Source organism: Leptopilina heterotoma, unplaced genomic scaffold, assembly GCF_015476425.1.
Source record: "Leptopilina heterotoma isolate Lh14 unplaced genomic scaffold, ASM1547642v1 Lhet_85, whole genome shotgun sequence".
In the NCBI taxonomy this organism is placed as follows: Eukaryota; Metazoa; Arthropoda; class Insecta; order Hymenoptera; family Figitidae; genus Leptopilina; species Leptopilina heterotoma.
This window is the reverse complement of record NW_025111189.1, coordinates 67,137-94,609: the sequence shown is the minus strand read 5'-3', so window position 1 is coordinate 94,609 and position 27,473 is coordinate 67,137. Positions and strand designations below refer to the sequence as shown.

Below are 27,473 nucleotides of genomic sequence, written 5' to 3'. Positions count from 1 at the left end.
ATCAAAAATGAAAATAAAATCCAAAAAATCTAGAGAATTCAATTCTAGAAAAGGAATATTCAAGTGCATCTATTTAAAAATGTTTCTGATATAGAAATGATATAAAGAAAAAAAACGAAACGTCTTCCGTGCACTTTCGCTGGAATCTTTAATTATTTCCACCCAATTAAACCAGCGAAGGAGTAAAAGAGAACGCGTGTATCACGCGTGCAATTGCACACGCGTTTCATTCTTCCGGTCATCCCCCAGAGTTCAGAAAGCGTGCTCATCTACTGAGAAATTATAATTGGATATAAAACAGAATACACAAAAAGGAGGAAAAAAAAACAACAAGATTCCCTACTTTCCCATAGTCTTTTTAAAATGATAATAATACCACGTGCCTTTTATTTATTACCACACATTTCTTTCCTAACAATTTCCTCGGAATATTTATAATATAATTATTCTTCTCGACTTTTTTCCCCCCCTCTTTAATCAGACTCTTTGCTAATTAAATTTTTAATGATGAATTCTACACAGTTTTAGCATCGCAATTTATTCGCTATTAAAAAAACAGAAAAAAACCCTTTATTTCTTTTGAAAAAAAAGAAATAAAAAACTTGTATTCGTTGTAACGATATAGACAAGTAAATAAATAAATAAATAAATAAATAAATAAATAAATAAATAATAATAATAAAATAAAATAAAATAAAATAAAATAAAATAAAATAAAATAAAATAAAATAAAATAAAATAAAATAAAATAAAATAAAATAAAATAAAATAAAATAAAATAAAATAAAATAAAATAAAATAAAATAAAATAAAATAAAATAAAATAAAATAAAATAAAATAAAATAAAAATATTTATGAAAAAATAAAAAAAACCCTTTATTTCTGTCCATCACTAATTTATAAACTAATTTTTAAAACAATTTTATTTTTACAACTGAATTTTGAATTTTCCTAAAATTCAATTACTTTCAAAATTATTAATTAAAATTCTTCAGAAATACGATTATATTATTTAAAAAAAAATTTTTGAAAGTAGTAAAATAAAATTGTTTGAAAAAAAATTATTTTAATCAAATTTGACAAAATTTTTAAAAGATTAAGAAATAATTAAACTATTTTTCCAAATTACATAACTTATTTTTCCAAAATTCAATTATTTTTTGGGAATTTTTAAATAAAATTGTTCAAAACTTTAATAATTTTTTAGACAAACAATTAATTATTATTTAAAATAAAAGGAATATTTAAATATTATTACAATTTAACAGAAATTAAAATTTTTAAAGACTTCAATTTAAAAATCTTTTAAAATTTAATTATTTCCAAAAATTTATACTATAACGCTTCTAATATTCAATTATTATCTAAAAATTTTAACAGATATGAATTTAATGGTGATTTCTGTCGAAAAAGATTTATAAAATTTTTTTAAAATAATTAATTTCTTTCAAAAAATTTTATGAAAATTGCATTTCAAATAATTGAAATTTAATAAAATTCCTTTTAGAACCAATTCAAAAAATTTTAATCAAATTCTCCAAGGCAATTTACTTAATATAAAAAATGTTTAGAAATTTTTTCGCAAGAATTCAATTATTTTTACAAATATTGAAATTTTTAATGAAATTCTTCGAAAAAATTAATTAATTTCATGAATAATAAAATATTCGCAGGAATTCAATTATTTAATATACAATTCTCAAGAAAGTTTTTGGAAAGGAATCAATTATTTGCAACATTTTTATAAAATTCTTAGAAAGAAGTTTATTATTTTCAAAAATTTTGATAATATTTGTTTGTAAGAATTAAATTTTTGTCTTAAATAATAAATTTCATTCCAAGAATTCAATTATTTTTAATACAATTTTAATCAAATTTCTAAAAAAAGAAAATTATTTTTAAAAATATTCGTTGAATTCGATTATTTTCAACAATTTTGATAAACTTATTTCAAAAAATTAATTATTTTTAAACATTTTAATAAAATTATTCAATTGAATTTAATTATTTTTAAAATTATTCATAAAATTCTTCGAAAAAATTTAAATATTTTCAAAAATTCTGATAGAATTCTTTGGAGGAATTCAAATATTTTCATAAATAATCAAAATTCTTCACAGGAATTAAATTATTTTTAATACAACTTTTAAGAAAATTTCTCGAAAGAATGCAATTATTTTTGAAAGTATTACAATTATTTTCAAGAGTTTTTTATAAAATTCTTAAGAAAAATTAATTATCTTTATCCCTTTTAATAGCATTTTTCGATTGGATTCAATTATTTAAAAAAAATTTAAGAATATTCTTTCAAAACATTCAAGTATTTTCAAAAATTCTGGTAAAATTCTTCGAAACAATTGAATTATTTTTATAAATTGTAAAATTCTTCCCAAAAATTCAATTATTTTAATAAATTGTAATAAAATTGTTTTAAAAAATTCAGTTACTCTCAAAAGTTTTTAAGTAAAATTCTTTGTAAAATTCAATTATTTTTCAAAACTTTCAGTGAAAATTATTTTTAAAAATTACATTATTTTTACGAAATTTAAAGAAATTTTTCCAAAAAAATTTTAATTATATTTACGAAAACAAATAAAATTCTTTAAAAGAATGTAATTTTCTATCAATAATTTTAATTACATTCAATAATAAAATTATTAATTACAATTAATAATAAACACGATTATTTTAGGAACTTAAAAGGAATTCTTCATAAAATTTAATTACTTTCAAAATTTTCAATAAAAATGAAAAACAACATTATTTTAAAAAAATTCAATAAAATTCTCTCGAATAATTTAACAATTTAATTTGATTTTAATAAAATTCTTGCCAAGAATTAAATTATTTTTATTACAATGTTAATAACATTCTTTGAAAGAATTCGATTCTTTTCATAAATAATAAAATTCTTTGCTGCGAAATTCAATTATTTTCAATACAATTTTAATGAAATTTCTCGAAAGAATTCAATTATTTTCAATACAGTTTTAATAAAATTTCTCGAAAGAATTCAATTATTTCAATACAATTTTAATTAAATTTATCGAAAGAATTCACTACACATTAATTTAAAAATCGAAAACATTTAAACTTAATTATTGAGTGCGAAGCCTTGAATAATGAAAAGGCAAAATAGGTGTCAAAATTTTAAATACGTAAAGAAAGATAAATATAGGTAACAACCTCTAATCACTGTAAATGTAAATATCGTAAAACAGCAAAGCAAAAAAAAAAAGGAGGGAAAACAGTCGAAAAGAAATCCGAGTTTAATGGCAATAAAAGATATATCTAATCTCCAAGATTAGTAATTGAAGTTGCGGTAATTTAGTGTACCGGACAGATATTAATTTAGATACACGTACAGGTGTATGTTGTGTTGAGAATAAATTAAAGGCAGGCGGAGTCGAATTGAAATCGGACGAGAGTCTGAACGAAGGAAAAGGGAACGGCTCCAGAAGAATGGACTGGCAAAAGTCAAGGTTAAAATAAAGGAACCCGACAAAAGAAGCAAAAGAGAGCGAAAGGGTTAAAAAGGCAGGAAGGAGAAGCAGAAGAAGAAGAAGAAGAGAGGAGAAGAGAAATGTGTACAGAAACTACCATCACCATCACAACAATACAAGTGTTGATGCAGAAAACCACAAAGAAAAAGAGTTTCTAAAAAAAAGAGTTCTCTAACAATATAAGAGAAGAAGGAGGTTCTCCGCATCGATCATCATTCATATTTAATGGTTTATACAAAATGTTCCAGTTCAACACGAAAAGAAAAAAAATTACCATGCATATAAAGTGATAATGATTGGTGACGAATCTTCAATTAATAGCAATTTCATATATTCTTTTATTCAATACGATTATCAAGGATGTCCTGCAGGAGGAAAATTGATTCTAAACTTTGGCTGGAATACATCCAGTCGGTAAGAATAATAACTATTACCGATATTTATTTATTTACAGGACTTACGCGACTATTGATATGCATGGCTGCCAAAAAATGATAAATCTAAAATTCCAGGCTTTTTCTATGGTTTCGAGGTCAAAAATTATGAAAATCTAGTAAAAAATTAAAAAAATTTCTGGCCTAATAACACAGCATCAGCTCTAACATTTTTTTTCCAATTTCCAAATACCAAAAACTTAATAAGAATTAAAAACCAAAAATTTATTTTCCGTACATTACTGGTCCTAAATTATTGCTAGAACCATTCTAATAATTATCTGAGTTACCAAAATTAATTTAACTCACAATTCATAAAAAGTAACCACAGCCGATAATCAGCAGAAGATGAAAATTATTTTTTGAACAAACTTTATCTTCTGTTTACTAACAATTTTCAGTCAAAATATTTTTTACTTGTCCTAAACTATCACCAGAACCAATCTAATAATTATCAGAGTCAGCAAAATTAATTAAATTTTAATTTCATAAAAAGTAACCACAGCCGACAATCAGCAGAAGATGAAAATTATTTTTTGACCAAACTTTATCTTCTGATTACTGACAATTTTTAGTCAAAACATTTTTTACTGGTCCTAAACTATTACTTGAACAATTCCAATTAATAACTGGGTCATCAAAATTAATTTAATTCACAATATTGAATAAAAAGTAACCACAGCCAACAATCAGCAGAAGATGAAAAATTATTTTTTGACCAAACTTTACTTCTGATTACTGACAATTTTCAGTCAAAATATTTTTTACTTGTCCTAAACTATCACCAGAACCAATCTAATAATTATCAGAGTCACCAAAATTAATTTAACTCACAATTCATAAAAAGTAACCACAGCCGACAATCAGCAGAAGATGAAAATTATTTTTTGACCAAACTTTACTTCTGATCACTGACAATTTTCAGTCAAAATATTTTTACTGGTCTTAAACTATGGAGGAGGTTAAAGTTTTGAACGTTCAAATGAACGAAATTTATTTATTTCTTCTTCAAATTAAATTTTTATTACTATAATTTTGCGTCACTATTAAGCAAATTAATTATAATGTTTCTAAATGTAAAATTTGAGTTTTTAATTTGAATTGTAATCAATAATGTATGAAAATATTTTTAACAAAAAATATTTCGTTCATTTGAACGTTCAAAACTTTTTGTTCATAACTATGGCTAGAACTATTCTAAAAATTATCATTCATCAAAGTTAATTAAATTTAAATTTCATAAAAGTAACTACAGCAGATAATCAGCAGAAGATGTGAAAATTTTTTTTTAATTGCATACTAATTCCAGGTTTTCCATACCTTTTTCTAAATTCCATACGTTTTCCAGAATTTCCAGGCCCTATGGCAACCATGATATACTTTTTGGCATTTTTTTCACCCCATTCACCTATTAGGTTCTATTTTGATCAATAAATTACTAATTCACATATTACGTGATAGATATTTTAGGTATTTTAGACCCCTTCCCCCTCTGTGTGATTCATTTTCTAAAGTTTAGTATAGACAATTTGATAATGCGTTATACTTTGTTTCATCCTCTCCCACCCTTAAATATATTACATATTATTTAAATGGACCCTTATTTATTTATTTCTGCGTATATGTACTACCTTTCTTTCCTTCTTGATAACTTTGACAACCATCCATTCTATCGTCTTTTGTTTTTTTGTTGGTTATATGGCCTCTTGCGCTACCATCTTTTTTCCTTTTTCCTTTCTATTCCCTTCCTAAAAAAAGCGTGAGCGAACATTAACACAACTTTTATAAATAGTGTAAGTTTAATTGAAAATAATAATTTCAACTGTTATCAGAGAATATTTTAGAAATTTCGAAAAAAGTCATTACCTTTACGAAGAGAAAAAGAGGATAAGGAATTTAATAACGTTGCCGATACCAATTCAGGACTTGGATCTCCCGATCATCTCTTGAATAATCGCCTTCCCTGAAATATCAAGTTTTTTATTTAATTAAGGATAAATAGCCTTCAAAGGAATTATTTTTTAATAATTTAACAAAAATGGAAACAACTGGATTTGAAAATTTTCAAAGAACTTTGAGAAATTTCAAATCTATTTGATTACGATTCATTGCATTTCTACAATCATTTGTAACTTCTCCAAAATTCAATTCTTTTTCGTGTTTTTAACTAAAATTCATTTTTCTTAGTCAAAATCTAATAATTAATAATAGAAAACAACTGATAAATTTGTTAGGGCTACTAAATCATTCAGTAAACGTTCCTAGTTGAAATAGTAAAAAATCCCCCGCAGCAAATGAATTAGCAACTGTTTTAATAATAAATAATTTTCAGAAAAACTATTCTAATAAGAATCAAAAACACATTCATCAATAAATTTTTTGCATAAATATTGCAAAATCATTTAAAAAAGAGGGAAAAAAATAAATTCAAGTATTATATTAGGGAAGAAATTAGAAGAGAAAAAGAAAACAGAAAAACGAAAGGGTGAATCGTGTAATTAAAATTGTTCAAGTGATTGCACAACTGGCGTCAACGAATATAAAAAATCTCGTTCTCTAGGACAATCACCATTCTCGATCACATGAGTGATTTTCAAATAAGATCAAGAACAAGATCAAGTCGTGGAGATAGCATTCCATTGATGCAGACAGTTCCGTATCGAAAGTCTATTTAATAATAGTAATAATAAAAATAATCTAATAAAAGGAAACGTAAAGAAATCACCCACGGGGAATTTGCGAAGGCTAAATAGTGGACCAACTGCAATTAATTAAATTAATAAAGGAAACAAATTTTGACATTAAAAATAGAAATTAAGATTTACGAAAAAGCCTTTGAAACTTGGTTCTTTAACGCTAATTGTATATTTCTTCTCAGGAAACACTAAAAAAAACGTCATATTAGTGTAGTGAAAAGAAAATCTGTCCATAAAAGTGGAAGAACTATCGACAAGAAAGAAACCCAAAAGATATTTTTAAACTCAAGGAGAAAACTCGAAAGTGCAAAAAAAGTTTCCTAGAGAACATATATTCTATTTTTGGATTGTTCCATTACATTTCATCCAAAGTCCTTGGCAGTTTTGTTTTTCTTTTTTAAATTCTATATAACACCTTTATCAAGAATTATTTTCGGATGCCCAGAAATAACCGCATCTCAAATTTTTTCCAATCATAATTTTCTTCGATCAACTGAATAAGAGTACACCCAGCGAAATCTTTTCTTAAAATCAAAAATAATTTATTTCCATCAAGTAAAAGTATTTTTCTCAATTATTCATTTTGTAAAATTATTATTTCAACCGCAAATTAAATTTATTTGATTGAAACGAATAAAATTTTCATTTGAACCAAATAAATAATTTAGTCAGACTTCGCACTCGATAATTAGTTTTAAAAAAAGTAGCAAAAAGTAGCTTTCAAAATAAAAATTGCAGTAAAAAAGTAGCTATCGAAAAATTAAACTTGACGATTTTGAAAATTTTATAAAAATATTAGATATATTGAAAATCATTGAATTGTTAAAAGTTTTTTAAAATAATTAAATTTTATAAAGAATTGAATTAAAATTTTTGACAATAATTGAATTCTTACGAATGATTTTATTAAAAAATTTTTAAATAATTGAATTTCCAATTAAAAATTTATTATTTTTAAAAGTAATTGAATTTTGCAAAGAATTTTATTAAAATGCCTCAAAATAATTGAATTTTCGGGAATAATTTTGTTAATTATCTTTAATAATTGAATTCATTGAAGAATTCTTCATGTTAATAACTTAATTCTTGGGAAGAATTTTATTCAAATCTAAAAGAATAATTGAATTATGTCAAAAAAATTTAATTCAAAATAATTGATTTCTTTCGAACAATTTTATTAAAACATTTGAAAATAATTGAATTACTCTGAAAAATTCTAATATTTTTGTAAATAATTGAATTCTTTCAAAGAATTACAAACAAAAATTATTTTGAATAATTGATTCTTTCGAGGAAATTAAAATTAAATTTTTAAGAATTATTACAGTTTTTGAACAATTCCTGTAAAATTGTATTAAAAATAATTGAAATCCTGCGATGAATTATCTTATTTTTGAAAATAATTGAATTTATAAAAGAATTTTATTAAAATTTTCAAAAATAATTGAATTCCTGACAAGAATCTTATTATTTATTAAAATAATTGAATTTTGCAAAAAATGTTATTAGAATCTTTAAAAATAATTGAATTCCTGAGAAGAATTTTCTTATTTATTAAAATAATTGAACAGTTGCAAAGAATTTTATTAAAATTTTCAAAAATAATTGAATTCCTAAGAAGAATTTTATTATTTATGAAAATAATTGAATTCTTGTGACGAATAATGTTATTTATTAAAATAATTGAATTTTGCAAAAAATGTTATTAAAATCTTCAAAAATAATTGAATTCCTGAGAAGAATTTTCTTATTTATTATAATAATTGAACATTTGCAAAGAATTTTATTAAAATTTTCAAAAATAATTGAATTCCTAAGAAGAATTTTATTATTTATGAAAATAATTGAATTCTTGTGACGAATAATGTTATTTATTAAAATAATTGAATTTTGTAAAGAATTTTATTAAAATTTTCGAAAATAATTGAATTCCTGAGAAGAATTTTATTATTTATTAAAATAATTGAATTCCTGAGAAGAATTTTATTATTTATTAAAATAATTGAATTTATCAAAGAATTTTATTAAAATTTTCAGAAATAATTGAATTCCTGACAAGAATTTTATTATTTATTGAAATAATTGAATTCTTGTGACGAATTTTATTATTTATTAAAATAATTGAATTCCTGAAAAGAATTTTATTATTTATGAAAATAATTGAATTTAATCAATAAAAAGGCTAAAGTCATTTTAATTTTTTCATTTGCAAAGAAAAAAATTGAGTAGGTAGTAAATTTTTTGCTTCTTCTTTAATTTTTAGGCATACATCATTAAATTTTATGAAAACGTTTAATAATCTGGAGTTTGTCATGATATTCACCTCATAATCATAGGCAACAAAAAAGTTTCCGATTTTTTTGTTGTTGACTATTTTGACAAACAAGCGTAGACAGAGTTACCATTATCTTCCATTATTATTGAAGTCAATCATAATTTTTTTTCACTAAGAGAAAAGAAATAAAATACTTTCAATTTCCTTCTTTCTTTTTCTTTTCGGTAAATAATGTCGGTTTCCGTTTTTGTTTTATTGTTCATTTTTCAGTCTCAGTTTCCATTGCCGATGCATAATTATGTTTAAAAGACGATTGAAAAATGTTTTCCTTTTTTTTTCTTTAATGCTATATCGTTGTGGTTTTGAAGCTTTTGTGCCTTGAAAAATCCTTTGTTGGACTATAAAAGTAAAGTAAAAAAGATGGTAAAAAGTGGACAGAATATTAAGGGAGTGCATCCTAAGTAAGCAGAGTTTGAAAATATACATATGAAATTCCTTCACCTCGCCGTAAAATAAATATGCAAACAAGTGCACACCGGTATTTGTCAAAGTCACAAGAGAAAGATAAAGCATCTGACTCAATTTTAGAAATATATATATTAACACTGTATGTGTGTGTGATATATATTTTTCTCTTATTATCTTTTCAGACAATTGGAAAATTAATTTCTTTTGTCGCCAATTCTCATGATCAATTGTTTTTCCCTTTTTCTTTGCATATGGAAATTATCTTCCTAATTATTTGCATAATTTTTTACACTATTTGTTTACTTTGTATTTTGTTCCAGAAAAATTTTCACATTGTTAAAAATCTTTTATTATGGAGAATATATTTTTTCTGAATGTAAAATATTACATCCAGAAAAAATATATTTGACTCTGGATACTAAGCAGGCTTCGCACTAAACTACTAAAACCTACTATTTACTACTTTTTTACGTCATGCTACTATTTGGGTACATTTTTAGATTTCCGCCACTAAAAGCTACAATTTCTGTTTTTTTAAAAAGAATTTCCACTATTTTAAATTCGCTAATACTAGAAGACGAAAAACTATTTTCAAAAATTATAATCACGTTCTTAAAAAAAGATTCAATTATTTTCAATAATATTCCAAATTCAATTATTTTCAATATCTAGTATTTTTATCAAATTTCGCAAAAGAATTCAATTATTATTTTTAAAAAATTGATAAAATTCATCCAAAATTCAATTATTTTCATAAATAATAAAATTTTCACAAGAATTCAATTAATTAAGGAATTGAATTTTCAAAAAGTTTCGAAAAAATCAATTATTTAACCAAATTTTTATACAATTCTTCACAATAATTCAATTACTTCAACTAATAATAACATTTTTCATGAAAATTCAATTTTAAAAAAAAAATTTGATAAAATTCGAAGCAAGAATTCAATTTTTTTCATAAATAATAAAATTCTTCTAAAGAATTCAATTACTTTTTAAAATTTTAAATAATTCAACTATTCAATTATTTGTATAAATAATAAAATTCATCGCAGGTTTCAAATATTTTTAATACAATTTTACAAGAATTGCTAAAAAAAATGCAATTATTGTTAAAAATTTCATTTCAATTCCTCGAAAAAATTAATTATGTAAAAAATTGTTCAAAACAAAACAATTATTTTAAATCCAATTTTATTTAAATTTTTTGTAATAATTCAATTAATCTTTAAGATTTTAATAAAATTTTTATAAAGAATTCAATTACATATTTACATAAATATAATTCTTCGAAAGAATTCAATTATGTCGATAAATAACAAAATTATTCCGGAAAAATCAATTAATTTGAGGCATTTTGATATATTTTTTTGCAAAATTCAATTATTTTCATAAATAACAATATTCATCACAAGAATTCAATTATTTTAAACAATTTTAATAAAATCTTTCTCAAGAATTTAATTATTTTAAAAATAATAAAATCCTTTTTAGGCATTCAATTATTTTCAAAAAAATTTAATAAAAACCACACAGACATTCAATTATTTAAAACACTGTTTATAAAATTTTTCTAAAGAATTCAATTATTTTCAAAAATAACATAATTTTTCACAGAAATTCAATTATTTTTGAAAATTTTAATAAAATTCTTAGCCACTATTCAATTATTTTTATAAATAATAAAAGTCACAGCAGGATTTCAATTACTTTTTAATACAATTTTACAAGAATTGCTCAAAAAATGTAATTATTCTTAAAAATATAATTTCAATTTTCAATTACTCAAAAATCAATTTTATTAAAAAAAATGTCTTTTTCAATTCTTTGGAAGAATTCAATTCTTTACAAAAGTATTACAAATTTTCAGAGAAATTCAATTATTTTAAAATGTTTTTATAATTTGTTCGAAAGAAATCAATTATTTTAAATACACAATTTTAATTAAATTTTTTTGAAATAGTTCAATTATTCTTTTAGATTTTAATAAAATTCTTTTTCAGGATTCAATTATATTGATAAGTAATAAAATTATTTCCGAAAATTCAATTATTTTGAGGCATTTTTATAACAATTCTTTGCAATAATTTTTGCATAATTGAATTTTGGAAAGAATTTTATTAAAATGCATAAAAATAATTAAATTTTTGGGCATTCTTTCGAAGAATTATTTATGTAAATAATGGAATTCTTGGGAAAAATTTTATTAAACTCTAAAAGAGTAATTGAATTATTTAAAAAAAATCTAATTGAAATTGAATTTTAAATAATTCATTTTTTTAACAATTTTATGAAAATATTGGAAAATAATTGAATTCCTGTGAAATATTTTTTAAAATATTTAAATGATTGATTTTATTATTTTTGAAAATAATTGAATTCTTATGGAAAGCTTTATTTGTGAAAATAATTGAATTTTTCGAATAATTAATTTAAAATAGTATTAAAAATAATTGAAATTCTTCGATGAGTTTTATTATTTAAGAAAATAATTGAATTCTTGCTTAGAATGTTATCAAAAAATTTTTTAAAAATTGAATGTCCACGAAAAATGTTATTATGAGTAAAAGTAATTGAATTATTGTGAAGAATTGTATAAAAATGTTGTTAAATAATTGATTTTTTCGAAATTTTTTTGAAAATGCTATTCTAAATTAATTGAATTCCCATAAAAATTTATTTTTTATAAAAATAATTGTATTTTGAATGAATTTTATCAATTTCTTTTTAAATAATTGAATTCTTTTACGAAATTTCAGGAAAATACTAGATATTGAAAGTAATTGAATTTTGAATATTTTTTGAAAATAATTGAATCGTTTTAAAGAAGTTGATTATAATTTTTGAGAATAGTCTTTTGATTTCTAGTATTAGCAAATTTAAAGTAGTGGAAATTCTCAAAAAAAAAAACCATTTCGTTTCAAAATTCATTTCGAAGTTTTTAAGAAAGAAAAAAAATTCAAGGGCAAGATTTTCCAAGGACTCCGAAAACCAGAATTTTTGGAAGATTGATACTTTTTCAATTTTCAGGATAGTCTCTAACTATTTCCCTGATTTTCCTGTCCGATTCCCTTTTTTTAATTAAACAGAGCCTAAGCTGGATTTCTCTTTCAAAAAATTCATGAATTCCAGAAGCAGAATGTATCCAGAATTATTTGATTTCGAACAAAAGAATACTATCAAAGCACTAATATACAAATACCCAGAAAGAGAACAAGAAAAGTTGACTAAATCCAATTCTAAAATTCTAAATTTCCAAGAAGAAATTATAGAGTCAATCCATAAGAAAAAGAAAAGGAAAAAGAAAAAGAAGATGAAGATGAAGATGAAGAAGAAGAAAAAGGTAAAAAGTCAATAAAAGGATGATGGCCATCATTCTTATTGCAAAATGATAACGAAAGTATAAAATCCCCTACAATATTTTTGGGCAAGCGAAACTAATGAAATCTAGTAAAAGTTTGCTTCTGAAATTGACACGGTTGTCAATTTCTTCTTCTCTACTTCATTATTGGATGTTTCTTTTGCAACATCTCCGCCTGCCTGCCTGTGCCGAAGAGAAGAGAGTCGCACAGTCAACGTGGGAGGAAGAAGAGACGATATATCGGATTCACGGTCAGACTACCTGAGTGGACGCACTTTGCCCACATTACGTTACATTACACATCACACGAACGTAACACAAATTCATGAATTCTACCTGTTCCCATCCACCAACACACCATCAAACCAACTTTTAGTTAAAAAACATCTCTCTCTCTCTCCTCGTTTCTCCCTTTCACAAAACCCACCTCCTCCTCCTCCTCCTCCTCCTCCTTCTTCTTCTTCTTCTTCTCTTCACCAACACTCACAAATACAGATAACTTTAGCCTTTAGTTTAGCCTTTCTTTATTTTCCCTTCTCTTTGGTTCGACTTTACCTCCGCCTGAGTTTGAACCAAGTCTCTCTCTCGACTGTGTGTGTCCCCTTCCAATGATTCTCATGGTACCGGCTAACCGTCCAGACTGACCAGTCTGCTTTTGAACACCGTAACGATCGTGTTCCCCTTAGCATCCTGTGTTTGTGTTGCCTCTGCTTCCTTTTATTTTCCAATCGAGTTTCAAAAGAGTTCAACAAATCCGTTAAATTGATTTCTTTTTCAAACAAAAAGAGTACACCACCTTCGCAACTCTTTCAATTTTCGGATCCTCGTTATGTGGCTTTTACTTTGTCGACTTCAATCATGTATTTACTCCAAGTGAATTGCAACCTGTTAAAGTGAATTTATAACAAATTATTATTCAATTTCAAAAAGTGAGTGGTTTTTTTTTTTTTATTAGTGTTTACTCTACCGCAAAGACAGGATTTTTTCTACAATTCAAGGATCTGCGCACGAATTTAAGGAAACCAGAAAGAGAGATTCGAGGAAATGCAGATGAATTGCAAAGATTATTCTCGATATTCATGAAATGGTATTGTTCTTTGTTATAGTCTTATTTCTTTTCTGCATTTTTTTCCCTTTTTCAAAACGAAGCGAGGGAGAAAAAAAGAGAAAGTCAAGTAAAATAAAAATTTTCAAAAAAGAGGGAGCGCTTCTTACTACTCATAGAACAAAGATTTCCAGGAAATGGATAATAAGAGTATTTTTCGAAATTTTTTAATTTCTTGTAGTGGAAAAAAAGAATAAAATTATAGAAACAAAAGATTATAATATTTATAATTTGAAGAAAAGAGAAGGAGAGAATAGGAACAAAAAGTATAATGTGTGTGTATATATAGTAAAAGGGAGTAGACGAAAGCATTAAAAAGAAAACGAAAGCAGAATTGAATCGAAGGCACAAGAGGAATAAATAAAATAACTATTGAATAAGTATTAAAACCAGGAGAATTAGAAATAAAAAAAAAGGAGAAACAACATAAATGGAAAACGAAATCGGAACGAGCAATTATTGAGTTGATAAAATTCGAGAAACAATTAATTAAACAAGTTAAGAAAAGTTGAGAATTAAATAAAAATCATTAAAATTAATTAATAGCAATGAAATCAGTAAAGTTAATCAAATTAATTAATTGCACTGGAAAAAATTTATTTGATTCAAATAAAGGACTTTTTCTCTATTATCAAATAAATATATTTATACATTAAATTAAAACCAATGAAACTAATTAATTGAAGATCAATAAAATTCATTAAATTAATTGATTAAATTCTCCAAAATTTTGAATGTTTTATTATCATTTCATTCAATTTGAATATTATTTACAAAACTATTGTATTTTATAATTAAAAAAATAATTTTAAACTAAATAATTGTTCAGTAACAATATTTTCCATTTCAGTTTACGAGTTTTCAAAAATTTTGGAACACAAAAAAAAATTCCGTTCAATTAAACGTTCGAAACTTTAGGAAAACATAACATTATTAAAATAAAATTAATTAATTAATTTTATTATTTATCTTTAATAATTGAATTCTTTCGAAGAATTATTTATGTAAATAATTGAATTCTTGGGGAAAATGTTAATGAAATCTAAAAAAATAATTGATTTAAAAAAAATTTAATTAAAATTGTAGATTTTTAGATAGATTTTCGATTTTTGTAAATAATTTAATTCTTCCAAAGAATTTGAAAAAAATATTTTTTTAAAATAATTGATTCTCTCCAGGAATTGAAATTAAATTTTTAAGAATAATGACATTTTTTTAGCAATTCCTGTAAAATTGTATTAAAAATAATTGAAATCCTGCGATGAATTTCATTATTTATGAAAATAATTAAATAGTTGCAAAGAATTTTATTATTTATGAAAATATAATTTAATTATTGCGGAAATTTTATTAAAATGTTTAAAAAGAATTGAATTTTTTATGAAAAATTTTGTTATTTTTGAGAATAATTGAATCTTGCAAAGAATTTTATTAAAATGCCTCAAAATAATTGAATTTTCAGGAATAATTTTGTTAATGTATCTTTAATAATTGAATTCTTTTGAAGAATTATTTATGTAAAGAATTGACTTCTTGGGAAAAATTTTATTAAAATCTAAAAGAATAATTGAATTATTTTTAAAAGATTTAATGAAACTTGTATTTAATTAAAATATTTGAAAATAATTGAATTCCTGTGAAAAATACTAATATTTTTGTAAATAATTAAATTCTTCCAAAGAATTTAAAAAAAAACATTTTTTAAAATAAATTATTTTTTCGTGGAATTGAAATTAAATTTTTTAGAATAATTACATTTTTTGAGCAATTCCTGTAAAATTGTATTAAAAATAATTGAAATCCTGCGATGAATTTTATTATTTATGATAATAATTGGAAAGTTGCAAAGAATTTTATTAATCAAACTGAAGTTAATTAAATTAATGTATAAATTAAATTGAAGTTTATTAAATTTTTTTATTAAATTTTAAACCCATTAAATTAGAGTTAATTTCATTAATTATAATGAACAAAAGTTTATTTGATTCAAAAAAAGATTACTTGTCTATTATAAAATAAATATTTATTTATATCAACTAATTTTTAATCACAGAAAAAAATCTTCACTTGGAACAGCGATAAATTTCTCTAGAACAGCAAAATTATATTAATTGGAATAACTAAAAATTTCTCTAAATTATTGAAATTTGTAGTGTTGGAGATTTTTTCCCCTAATTAAGTAAATTAAATCACATTTACTTCAAATACTGAAATTCTTGATTCAAATAATTACAATTTATTTAATTTGAATAAAAATTATTCGATTCAAGAAAATATTTATTTGATAATAATAGATAAGAAATCGAATATTTGGGTCTAATAAATTTTTTTCAGTGTAATTAATTAAATTAAAATTAATTAAATAGAAATAATTTATTATCAATGACTAATATTAATAATTATTTAAATTAAATAGTAATAATTAGTTAACATAATTAAATTAACAAAAAGTTAAAAATTTTTTTAGTCACTTAAATTAGAACTCGAAAGTAAACTAGTTTAGTAACTGTTTGCAAAATAACGAATAACAAAAATGAATAAGTAAAAAAATTGAAGAAAAAATGAATAAAAAATATGGTAGTAATTTATTTGATTCAAATATTAATTAATCGTTTAAATATTACCAAATATTTGTTTACTGGAATGAAACATTTTTTTCTTCAATTAAATCAAATAAACTGTAATTGAGACAATAATTTTTGCATTTTAAGCAAATTCCATTCAAGATTCAAATGATTCATATAAAAATTATTCTTGTTACAAATAAGTTTTTGTATTTAAATAATTTTTTTTCGTTAAAAAGTAAGTAACAAAGAATAATTATTTAATTATTTTTAAATAGAAAATAAAGAAAAAAAGCAAAATTATTAATTTTTGTAATTTGAAAATGTTTTTTTGTTAAAACTTTTTTCAATTGATTTTATAAAAAAGGTCTATTTACGATTAGGACAATAAATCTATTATAAATTTTATAGATAATAAATGTATATAAAATAATAATAATAATAGTAATAATAACAATAAAAATAATAATAATAAAAATAATAATATAATAGGAATAAAAATATTCTAAATAAAAACATTATCGAAATTTAAATACAGAAAAGTGATCAATACTGAGTCACTTTTTTTTATTTTCCGCACGTAACGGAAATAGGAAGAAAAAAAGTAGGTAAAGAAAATGATAGAACGATAACTTATCCAATTTCCGAATCTTGACTTTCTTTCGAGCGAATGACGGTTATTAAAAAGAAATAATGAGAAAATCTATTATCTGATAATGTATGCATGAAATATTAAAAAAGTTTTATCTAAATCTAAAGTGACAATTACTAATAAGTGTAAGCGATTATATTTAGAAAAAAAAGGAAAAAGAAACTAAGTTATATTTACATTATTATTATTTCAACAAGAAACCCCTTAAAAGTAATTTTACTCTGATTCAGTTTTATGGAAATTCAAAATACAATAATATTCTTTCTAATTTTATACACCACCTCACGTTACAAGAATGCCAACAATTTATAAATGTTGAAAAATGATTCCTTTTTTTATAAAAGCATCTGATCCAATAAAAATGATTCATATTATCAATGATTATATACAATTTTTTGTATAATAATAATTATAATATATTTTTTCATTATCAAAAAAGGATAGAAAAAAATTTCCAGTTTTTCTTTTTTTTCCATGAAAAAAAATCGATGTGGAAAAGTGAATATTTTACATTTTTTGTGTAACAAAATAATTATAATAATAATTAGGGCATTTGCCCGTTTATATATGTAAATAAATAAATAAAAAGTAAATAATAATAATAATAATTAATAGTTAATAATATTAATAACTTTAATATATTTTAAAACACATTATTAATATTTCATTGAATTTTGTTTTATTTATTTAATTTTAATATTTAATTTTTTTATTTTGTATCCATTGTTACGTGATAGTAACTAATAATAAATAATAATTAATAATGTTAATAACAACCATAAAATAATAGAATTGTAATAACAATTTAATAATAAATTGTAACACCTTTGATAAATTAATTTTTAACAAATTGAAAATACTTTTTTCCAACAATATATTTTTCAGTAATAAAATAGAAAAATATCAAAATAAAAAAAGATCGACCACTAAAAATTAAAAAAAAAATACTTTTTATGCCAAAAGGAATATTTTTAAAAGAAATTAATTTAAATAAATTTACTTTTATCTGTTTTCGCGAGGAATAATAAAAAAAATTGTTATTGTTCTTTCATAACATTCTTGTTTTATCTTAGACTATATATTTTTGTCTACTTTTTTTTTTAATGCTCGACTAAAACTTCCGTATTACAAGCAAGACATGTTGCCAAACGTCAGACTGTATACTTGAATAATAGTTGAATGGAATGTTCTCACAATAAGTTTAAAGTAACGGGAGCATTTGGCACATTTTCCTTTCGGTTTTCTTGTGGTGTAAAAGAATTTTCCTTTTTATTTCAAAAACATAAATGAATGAAAAAAATAAAAATGAACAAAGAATAATAAAAATGAACAAAGAAAAATAAAAATCGAAAAAAATAATTAAAATAACAAAAAAAAAAATAAACAAAGGAAAATAAATAACAAAAATAAAAATCGAAAGAAAAACAAGTAAAAGAAATAAAGTAAAGAAAATAAAATAAAGTAAATAAATAAATAAAGTAAAAAAACTAAACATCTAAAATAAAAATCGAAAGAAAAATAAGCAAAAAGAAATAAGAAAATAAAAATATAAAACAAATTTCTATTACTCAAGACAATTGGACGAACACTTTCTTTACATTTAATTACAAAATCACAGACTTCGCACTCAATAATTAATTTTAAAAAAGTAGCTTTCAAACTAAAAAAAAAGTAAAAAAGTAGCTATCGATTTTTACAAAAATTTTTTAAATAATTGAATTCTGCTTGGAAATTTTATGAAAATAGTAGATAGTAAAAATTATTGAATTGCGAAAAGTTTTTAAAAATAATTAAATTTCACAAAAAATTATATTAAAATCTGTGACAATAATATTGAATGTCTGTGTGTTTTTTATTAAATTTTTTTGAAAATAATTGAATTCCTAAAAAGCATTTTATTATTTATGAAAATAATTGAATTCTTGCAAACGATTTTATTAGAATCTAAAAAAATAATTGAATTACTTTAAAGAACATAATTAATATTGAATTTAAAATAATTCATTTATTTCGAACAATTTTATCAAAATATTTGAAAATAATTGAATTCCTGCGAAACATTTTTTTTAATAAATTGATTTTTTAGAGGAATTGAAATTTTTAAAAAATAATGGAATTCTTGTGAAAAATTTTATAAAAATCTATTTAAATAACTGAATTCTTTTGAAAAATTTTAAGAAAAATTTTAAGATAAATTTCATTTTACGAGGAATTTGATTAAAATTGTATAGAAAATAATTGAAAATCTGAGATGAGTTTTATTATTTATAAAATAATTGAATTCTTAAAAATAATTGAATTCCCAAGAAGAATTTTATTATTTATAAAAATAATTGAATTCTTGTGAAAAATTTTATAAAAATCTATATTTAAATAATATTGAATTATTTTGAATTATGAAAAATTTTTGAAAATAATTGAAAATCTGCGATGAGTTTTATTATTTATGAAAATATAATTGAATTATTGCGAAAAATTTTATTAAAATGTTTAAAAAGAATTGAATTTCTGGGAAAAATTTTTTATTTTTGAAAATAATTGAATTCTTTATAGAATTTTATAAACATTGTTTATATTGGATTCCTTTGAAATTTCCTTTGAATTTAATTGAATTCCTGTGAAAAATTTATTATTTATGAAAATAATTGAATTTAGGATAAATTTTATTTTTTTAATAATTGAATTCTTTTGCGAAATTTTATGAAAATACTTGTTATTGAAAATAATTGAATTTGGAATATTTTTTGAAAATAATTCAATTGTTTAAAAGACTTTGATTATAATTTTTGAGAATATTTTTTTTTATTTCTAGTATTAGCGAATTTAAAGTAGTGGAAATTCGCAAGAAAATACGAAAATAGTAACTTTTAGTGGCTGAAATCGAAAATAGTACCCAAATAGCAGCATAATTTAAAAAAAAGTAGTAGACAGTAGGTTTTAGTAGGTGAGTGCGAAGCCTGAAATCAATAAATACATAATTACTATTTAGAACTATTAAATAGTAAATTTCAATAATGAAAGTACAAAAAAAAAGATAACGGAAAACATAGAAAGGAATAATAATAGAAAAAAAACTGAAAAATAATTACCAAAAATGAAAAATTTAATTACATTGGAAAACAGTTATATTTTCATTCTTGGAACCAGACAATATGTAAAAAAAGAGAAAAAAATAACTGATGATAATAATTAAACTGTTGTACTATTTATTATTGTGAAAAACTGTTCTTCTTACTGTACATAAAGACGATTATCGCCTAATGAACTATTCATACATTGAAATAATAATTTATTACTTGGTATATAATAACTTAAAAGTGACCCAACATTGACAATATCACTCGATCGCGAGAGCCTCCATCACATATGATGCAATAAATGATTGAATTAAAAATAATCTCCGCATTCTGAATGCAGAAACAATATACACATATTTTATTGAATCGAGGTCTAGGTCGAGTAATATGCCAATAGAATTTTCTCCCACACTAATTTTTTTTTCTTTCAATTAACTTAGACAAATGGGAATAATTATAATGCCTCACATTTCATTAAATCTCTTTGTAATAAAAAAAAATTATTAACCTACATGTAAAATATCAATACTTTCTCATTTTTAACGATGTAAAAAGCAGAAAAAAAAATCCTAGTGTCGACTAAATAAAAACAAAAGATTTTTAAACCGAATCTAAAAGCAATGTTGAAAAATAAATAAAACACCCCAATAAAAAAAGAAATGAAGTTTCCAGAGAAAACTCATTAAAAAAATTATTATGACTTGTAGAGAGAAAATTACAAAAAAAAGGTAATAATTTTACAGAGCTTCCGACAAAAGACAAAGAATTTATATTTTTTACGATTCCTAAGTATAAAAATAAAAAATAAAATTTCTTCCGTTCTGTCTTTCGTTTGCAATACCTACAGTTTTTTATAGATTTCAAAAAAATGTTTAATATTTTATAAGACAATTTTTTCCAATATAGAAAATATTATTAGATTATTATTTCTTTTTTTAAAAACATGTTGTTCTTTCATGTAAACAAAAAAAAATGTAAATAACAAGCTAAACCGGAGTCGCGAATTATACATAGAGATAATTGCGCAAAAAACCTCTGCTTAGTTTCTGTTAACAGAAACAAAAATTATATTCCACAAATTGCCAATATTTTCTTCAAATAATTGGCCAGCTTTCTCGTTATTTTAAATTTGTTATTTAAAGAGGAAAAAAAATCAATTCAAACAAGGTAAAATTTTCAAAATGGGCAAAAATGAAAAATAAGTGAAAAGAATAATAAATAAAGAATACATAAATACCTAAAGAAAAGGAATCATAAATGGAGAATAAATAAATACCTAAATAAAAAGAATAATAAATACTTAAATAAAAAAAATAAATTCTTAAATAAAAAGAATAATAAATTCTTAAATAAAAAGGATAATAAATAAATACTTAAATAAAAATAACAATGAATAAAGAATAAATAAACAAATAACAATAAATAAAAAAAATTAATTCAAACAAGACAAACTTCTTGAAACAAAAAAAAATCAAAAATATGAAATAAATATTGTTATACAGACCAAGTAAATAAATTATTATTATTATCAGTATCTAACAAATTTTGATAATTTATTTATTTTTCGTATGTCAATTAAAAAAAAATTTTATTTAAAAATATTAATTTCAATTTTTGAATAATTTTAGATTCAAAATTTTAAAAAATTCAACTATCAACTAATTTACTAATAAATTATAATTATTTATTGATTTCAAAAACTTTAAAATAAAATTCTTCGCAGAAATTCAATTCTTTTTAATACAATTTTAAAAAAAATTTCTTAAAAGAATTCAATTATTTTAAACAATTTTTATTAAATTATTTATGAAAATTAAAACATTTTCAATACAATTTTAATTAAATTCTTCGAAAAAATACAATTCTCAAAAATTTTTATTAAATTCTTTAGTAAGATTTCAATTCAATTCGTAATTTATAAAAATTTTCGCAGGTATTGAATTATTTTAAAGAATTTTAATGAAATTCTTCTCAAATATTCAATTTTCAAAAATTTTAACTAAATTCTTTGACAGATTTCAATTATTTTAATAATTTATAAAAATTTTTACAGATACTTAATTATTTTCAAAACTTATAATAAAATTCTTCGCGGAAACTCAATTATTTTAAAAACTTTTGATAACATGATTTCTGAAAATTGAAATATTTTCAAAATTAATTAAATTCTTCGCTGAAATTTAATTATTTTAATGAATTTTAATAAGATTCAATTATTTTGAAAACTTTTAATAAAATTATTTCCGAGAATTGAATTATTTTCAAAATTAATTAAATTCTTTGCTGAAATTTAATTATTTTAAAGAATTTTAATAAAATTTGTCGCAAAAATTCAATTTTCAAAAATTTTAATTAAACTTTTAGAAAGATTTCAATTATTTTAATAATTTATAAAAATTTTCGCAGAAACTCAATTATTTCGAAAACTTTTGATAACATTATTTCTGAGAATTGAATTATTTTCAAAATTAATTAAATTCTTTGCTTAAATTTAATTATTTTAATGAATTTTAATAAAATTCAATTATTTTAAAAACTTTTAATAAAATTATTTCTGAGAATTGAATTATTTTCAAAATTAATTAAATTCTTCGCTGAAATTTAATTATTTTAAAGAATTTTAATAAAATTCTTCCCAAAATTTCAATTTTCAAAAATTTTAATTAAATTCTTAGTAAGATTTCAATTATTTTAATAATTTATAAAATTTTTCGCAGAAACTCAATTATTTTGAAAAATTTTGATAAAATCATTGATGAGAAATGAATTATTTTCAAAATGAATTAAATTCTTCGCTGGAATTTAATTATTTTAAAGAATTATAATTTTAATTTTTTTCGCAAAAATTTTATAATTTTGATAAATTTCAATAAAATTCTTTATAAATAATAAATGTAATGAAATACTTTTAAAAAATGTAATTCCTTTCATAAATAACAAAATTCTTCGCAGAAATTAAATTATTTTGAAATATTTTGGTAAAATTCTTTACAAAAATTCACTGACATATTTTTAATAGAATATTAATAAAATTTTTACCAAGATCTCGTCAAAATTTCAATTCTCTTTATAAATAATAAAATTATTCACAAAAATTCAATTATTTTCATAGTTAATAACATTTTTCGAAAGAATTAAATTCTTTTTAAAAAAATGTTAATTTTAACCTTTTTGACAAAAATTCAATTTATAATTATAAAACGTTGTAAAACATTTTCTTTGTCTAACATTAAAATTTTCATTCATTGCGGCAAATAAAATAAAAGAAAACAAAGAAGAATTAAGAAAGAAATAAGAATAAGAAATTATTTGAATTTCGATCAAGTCAATAATAATAATTGATTCAAAAAAGAAAACTAAACATTTTTGCCTTTCGATCGAGTCAACAACGAAAAATCGAACCAAATTAACCAAAAATTGATAGAGCTAATAAAAAAAAAAATTGTACAAGCAAAAAAAAAATATTCTCGAGTGATGATGACACATTTGGAGAGTAAATAGAGGCGCAAGAAAAACAGTGTATAAGATTAAAGTTTCGCGAACAATGGAAATTAAAAAAAAACAGAAAAAAAGATCTGGCAACGTCCTCGCTTGCATTGCATGAGAATTAAGCGCGCATTGAGCGTTTGCGCAATAATTATACCGTTTGCCCCGTTGGAGAAAGTGTGTGCGTATATATACCGAACGACAGAATGCAATACATAACGCCACGTGCTCGTTTGAGTGACGTCACTGGAGAACAGTGACTCCTATTAAACGTCAAAGTGACAAGGTCGACAATCAAATGAGCGATCCATGTTCCATCAATTATTATATTTTTCTGTAGACAATTTGTCCAAACTGGAAATCGAAATCGACATTTTCTATTAATTTTATAGTAAAGAAATGAATAACGAATCTTCACACAGCTTACTACAAAACAGGAACAATTTTTCTCACCTTCCTAGAAAAGAAAAGAACCGTAAGAAAATGAATTTGAAAAGAATTTGATGAATTACTCCGACTGCCATTGTTTATCAATATTCTCGATTACAACTGCGGGATTAATAATTGAAAAAAAGACAATGAATCTATCAAAATAATAAAAAGTAACACAAATATCACTTGCAACTGTCAACCAACTGAATATTAATATCAAATTCTATTAATTTTATTTTTTAATATTATATTAGTTAATAATAATATTAATTACTAATAATTCTTAGTCAATAATATATTAAATACTAATATTAATTACTAACAATATTAGTTAATAATTAATATTAAATTTTAAATTTCGTACAAAATTTTTAATTTTACAAAGAATTCAATTAAAATTTTTGCCAATAATTGAATGTCTGTGTGGTTTTTAATAAATTTTTTTTGAAAATAATTGAATTCTTAAAAAGTATTTTATTATTTATGAAAATAATTGAATTCTAGCGAACGATTTTATTAGAATTTTTTTTTAAATAATTGAATTTCCAAGGAGAAATTTATTACTTTTAAAAATAATTGAATTCTTGTGATAAATATTGTTATTTATAAAAACAATTAAATTTTGCTAAGAATTTTATTAAAATGCCTCAAAATAATTGAATTTTCGGGAATAATTTCGTTATTTATCGACATAATTAATTGAATTCTTTCAAAGAATTATTTATTTCAATAATTGAATATTTGGTAAGAATTTTATTAAAATTGTATTTAAAATAATTTACTTCTTTCGAACAATTTTATTAAAATATTTGAAAATAATAATTGAATTTCTGGCAAAAATTATAATATTTTTTTAAATAATTGAATTCTTCCAAAAAATTGTAAAAAACATTTTTTTAAATGATTGAATTCTTACAAAAAATTGTAAAAAAATTTTTTTTTTAAATAATTGATTTTCTCGAGGAATTGAAATTAATTTTTTAAAAATATTTGCATTTTTAAGCAATTTCTATAAAATTGTATTAAAAATAATTAAAAAACCTTCGATGAATTTTATTATTTATGAAAATAATTGAATTTTGCAAAGAATTTTATTAAAATGCCTCAAAATAATTGAATTTTCGGAAATAATTTTGTTATTTATCGACGTAATTGAATTCTTTCGAAGAATTATTTATGTAAATAATTGAATTCTTGCGAAGAATTTTATTATTTATGAAAACATAATTGAATTATTGCGAAAATTTTTATTAAAATATTTAAAAAGAAATGAATTTCTTGTAAAAAATTTTGTTATTTTTGAAAATAATTGAATTCTTCATAAGAATTTTATAAACATTATTTTAAATAACTAATTTTTTCGAAATATAATAAATATTATAAAAATTTTATTTTAAATAATTGAATTCTTGTGGAAAATTTTATTTGTGAAAATAATTGAATTTTTCGATTAATTAATTTAAAATAGTATTAAAAATAATTGAAATTCTTCGATGAGTTTTATTATTCATGAGAATAATTGAATTTTTGCTTAGAATTTTCATCAAAAATTTGTTTAAAAATTGAATTTCTATGAAAAAAGGTTTAATTAATGAAATTAATTGAATTATTTTGAAGAATTGTATAAAAATTTGGTTAAATAATTGATTTTTTCGAAATTTTTTTGTAAATGCTATTCTAAATTAATTGAATTCCTGTGGAAATTTTATTATTTATGAAAATAATTGAATTTTGGATGAATTTTATCAATTTTTTTTTAAATAATTGGATTCTTTTGCGAAATTTTATGAAACTACTAGTTATTGAAAATAATTAATACGGAATTATGGATTGAATTATGTTAATTATTAATGAAATTTATTATTGTACTGATAATTAAGTAACAATAATAATCAATTGGAATTAGAGTCTTTATAAACTACCGATAAATAAAAAATTACGAATTTAATTCATTTCGCTAAAGTTTTCTATCCATTATATTAATTTCCATTCTACAGAATTATGAGTCGAAAAGAATTATATTATGACTAGAATTTTAATTAATTTTCCATTTTCATAATAAAATAAAATTATAAGTAGGTTAAATGCCTTTGCAAATTTCTTCTTTGGAATTATTAATTCAACTCTAAAGACTGAAGACTAATTAATCAATTTCAATAATCGATTGTCTATTACGAAATAAATTATTAATTATAAATTAAATTATCATTCACATAAAAATTTATTTTATATATAAAAATATAATTTTTATTTGACTCAAATAAATATTTAATGGTTGCAAAAAAATATTTACTTTTAAATATTTAGTTTTATGAAATAAATATTTTATTTTGTCTAATAAATATTTACTTGCATCAAATAATTTTGGAGAGTTTAAATTAAATTAATTATGAATTAATAATTAAAATCAATTTTAATCTTTGTATAAAATAAACATTTGTATAATTTTTTGAGTCAAATAGTGTTTACTCAAAGTGCAGAAATTATTATAGTTAAAATTTATTAGATTCAAGAAATTGAAAAAAAATGAACCAAGAAAAATACAATTGTGTCAAGAGTAGATCTCAGAGTAAAATATTTCACAGTCCACGATAAATATTTCTCTCTAATGCGATTGCAATTTATTCGTGATTATAATTTTCTAAAAGCTGCGTATTGGCTAATACGTGAATATAATTTTCAATTTTCAAATATAGAATTTACAATTGAAATTGATTTAGCCAATATTATATTAATATTAAGATTTTTCTCAATTTTTTTTTTTTTGAATGATAATAAGAAATAAAATTCCTATTTTATGCGTATTTTGTCAGACCTAAAAAATCATTGGTCAAGAATGGAGAAAGTCCGCAACACACTTTTTTCGTGCAGTTGTGCCACTTTATCCTGAACCAGTAAATACGTGGGTGGAACTGCTTTACGTCAGCTTTCGAAGGATTGAATTTCAGCCTTTTACTTATTAAATTAGTTGCATACCTGGTCAAAAAGAAAAAAATTATTCCGTTCATTTAAATCGTTTCTGTAAAATTTTAATTTCAAAATTTCAACTTAACTCCAAATTTTGAAAGAATTTCCCCAAAATTCTAATTTTTTCAAAATCAAAATTATAATTTGCTATCAAAATTCAAAAGAAAATATTCAAAATTAGAGATTGCAAAATTTTATTTTCCCTGAAGAAAATATTAAAAATAGATTGCAAAATTTTATTTTCGAATAATAGAAAAAAAAGTTCAATAATGAAAAGAAAAGGAAAAAAATTCGCCTTTTTATTAGAATAAAAAAAAACGTGTCTAAATTAACACGAACTACTTTATATTATCTGAATAAAGCGATCGGTGCACTATTTTTCACATATCGCTGAATCTCCAATTTCCAATGTTACTCTTTCGTCCCATCTTATACTTTTATTAGCCGGCGCT

At 21.5% G+C, this 27,473-nt stretch overlaps 1 protein-coding gene across 7 annotated transcripts in view; it reads left to right on the top strand.

The window, feature by feature from the left end:
- Window positions 1-27,473, top strand: part of LOC122511507 (uncharacterized protein DDB_G0284459-like) — a 150,559-nt gene that overhangs the window by 102,200 nt on the left and 20,886 nt on the right. For 3 of the 7 annotated variants that reach the window (XM_043626799.1, XM_043626800.1, XM_043626798.1), the window contains exon 2: window positions 3,369-3,918. The exons of 2 other annotated variants lie outside the window; for them this stretch is intronic. In XM_043626799.1, the coding sequence (XP_043482734.1) occupies window positions 3,865-3,918 (54 nt within the window). In that variant the 5' untranslated portion in view covers window positions 3,369-3,864. Of the gene's footprint in view, window positions 1-3,255; window positions 3,919-13,407; window positions 13,826-27,473 lie in introns of those variants that run through there. 2 more of the 7 variants (XM_043626797.1, XM_043626801.1) reach the window with 2 other exon arrangements.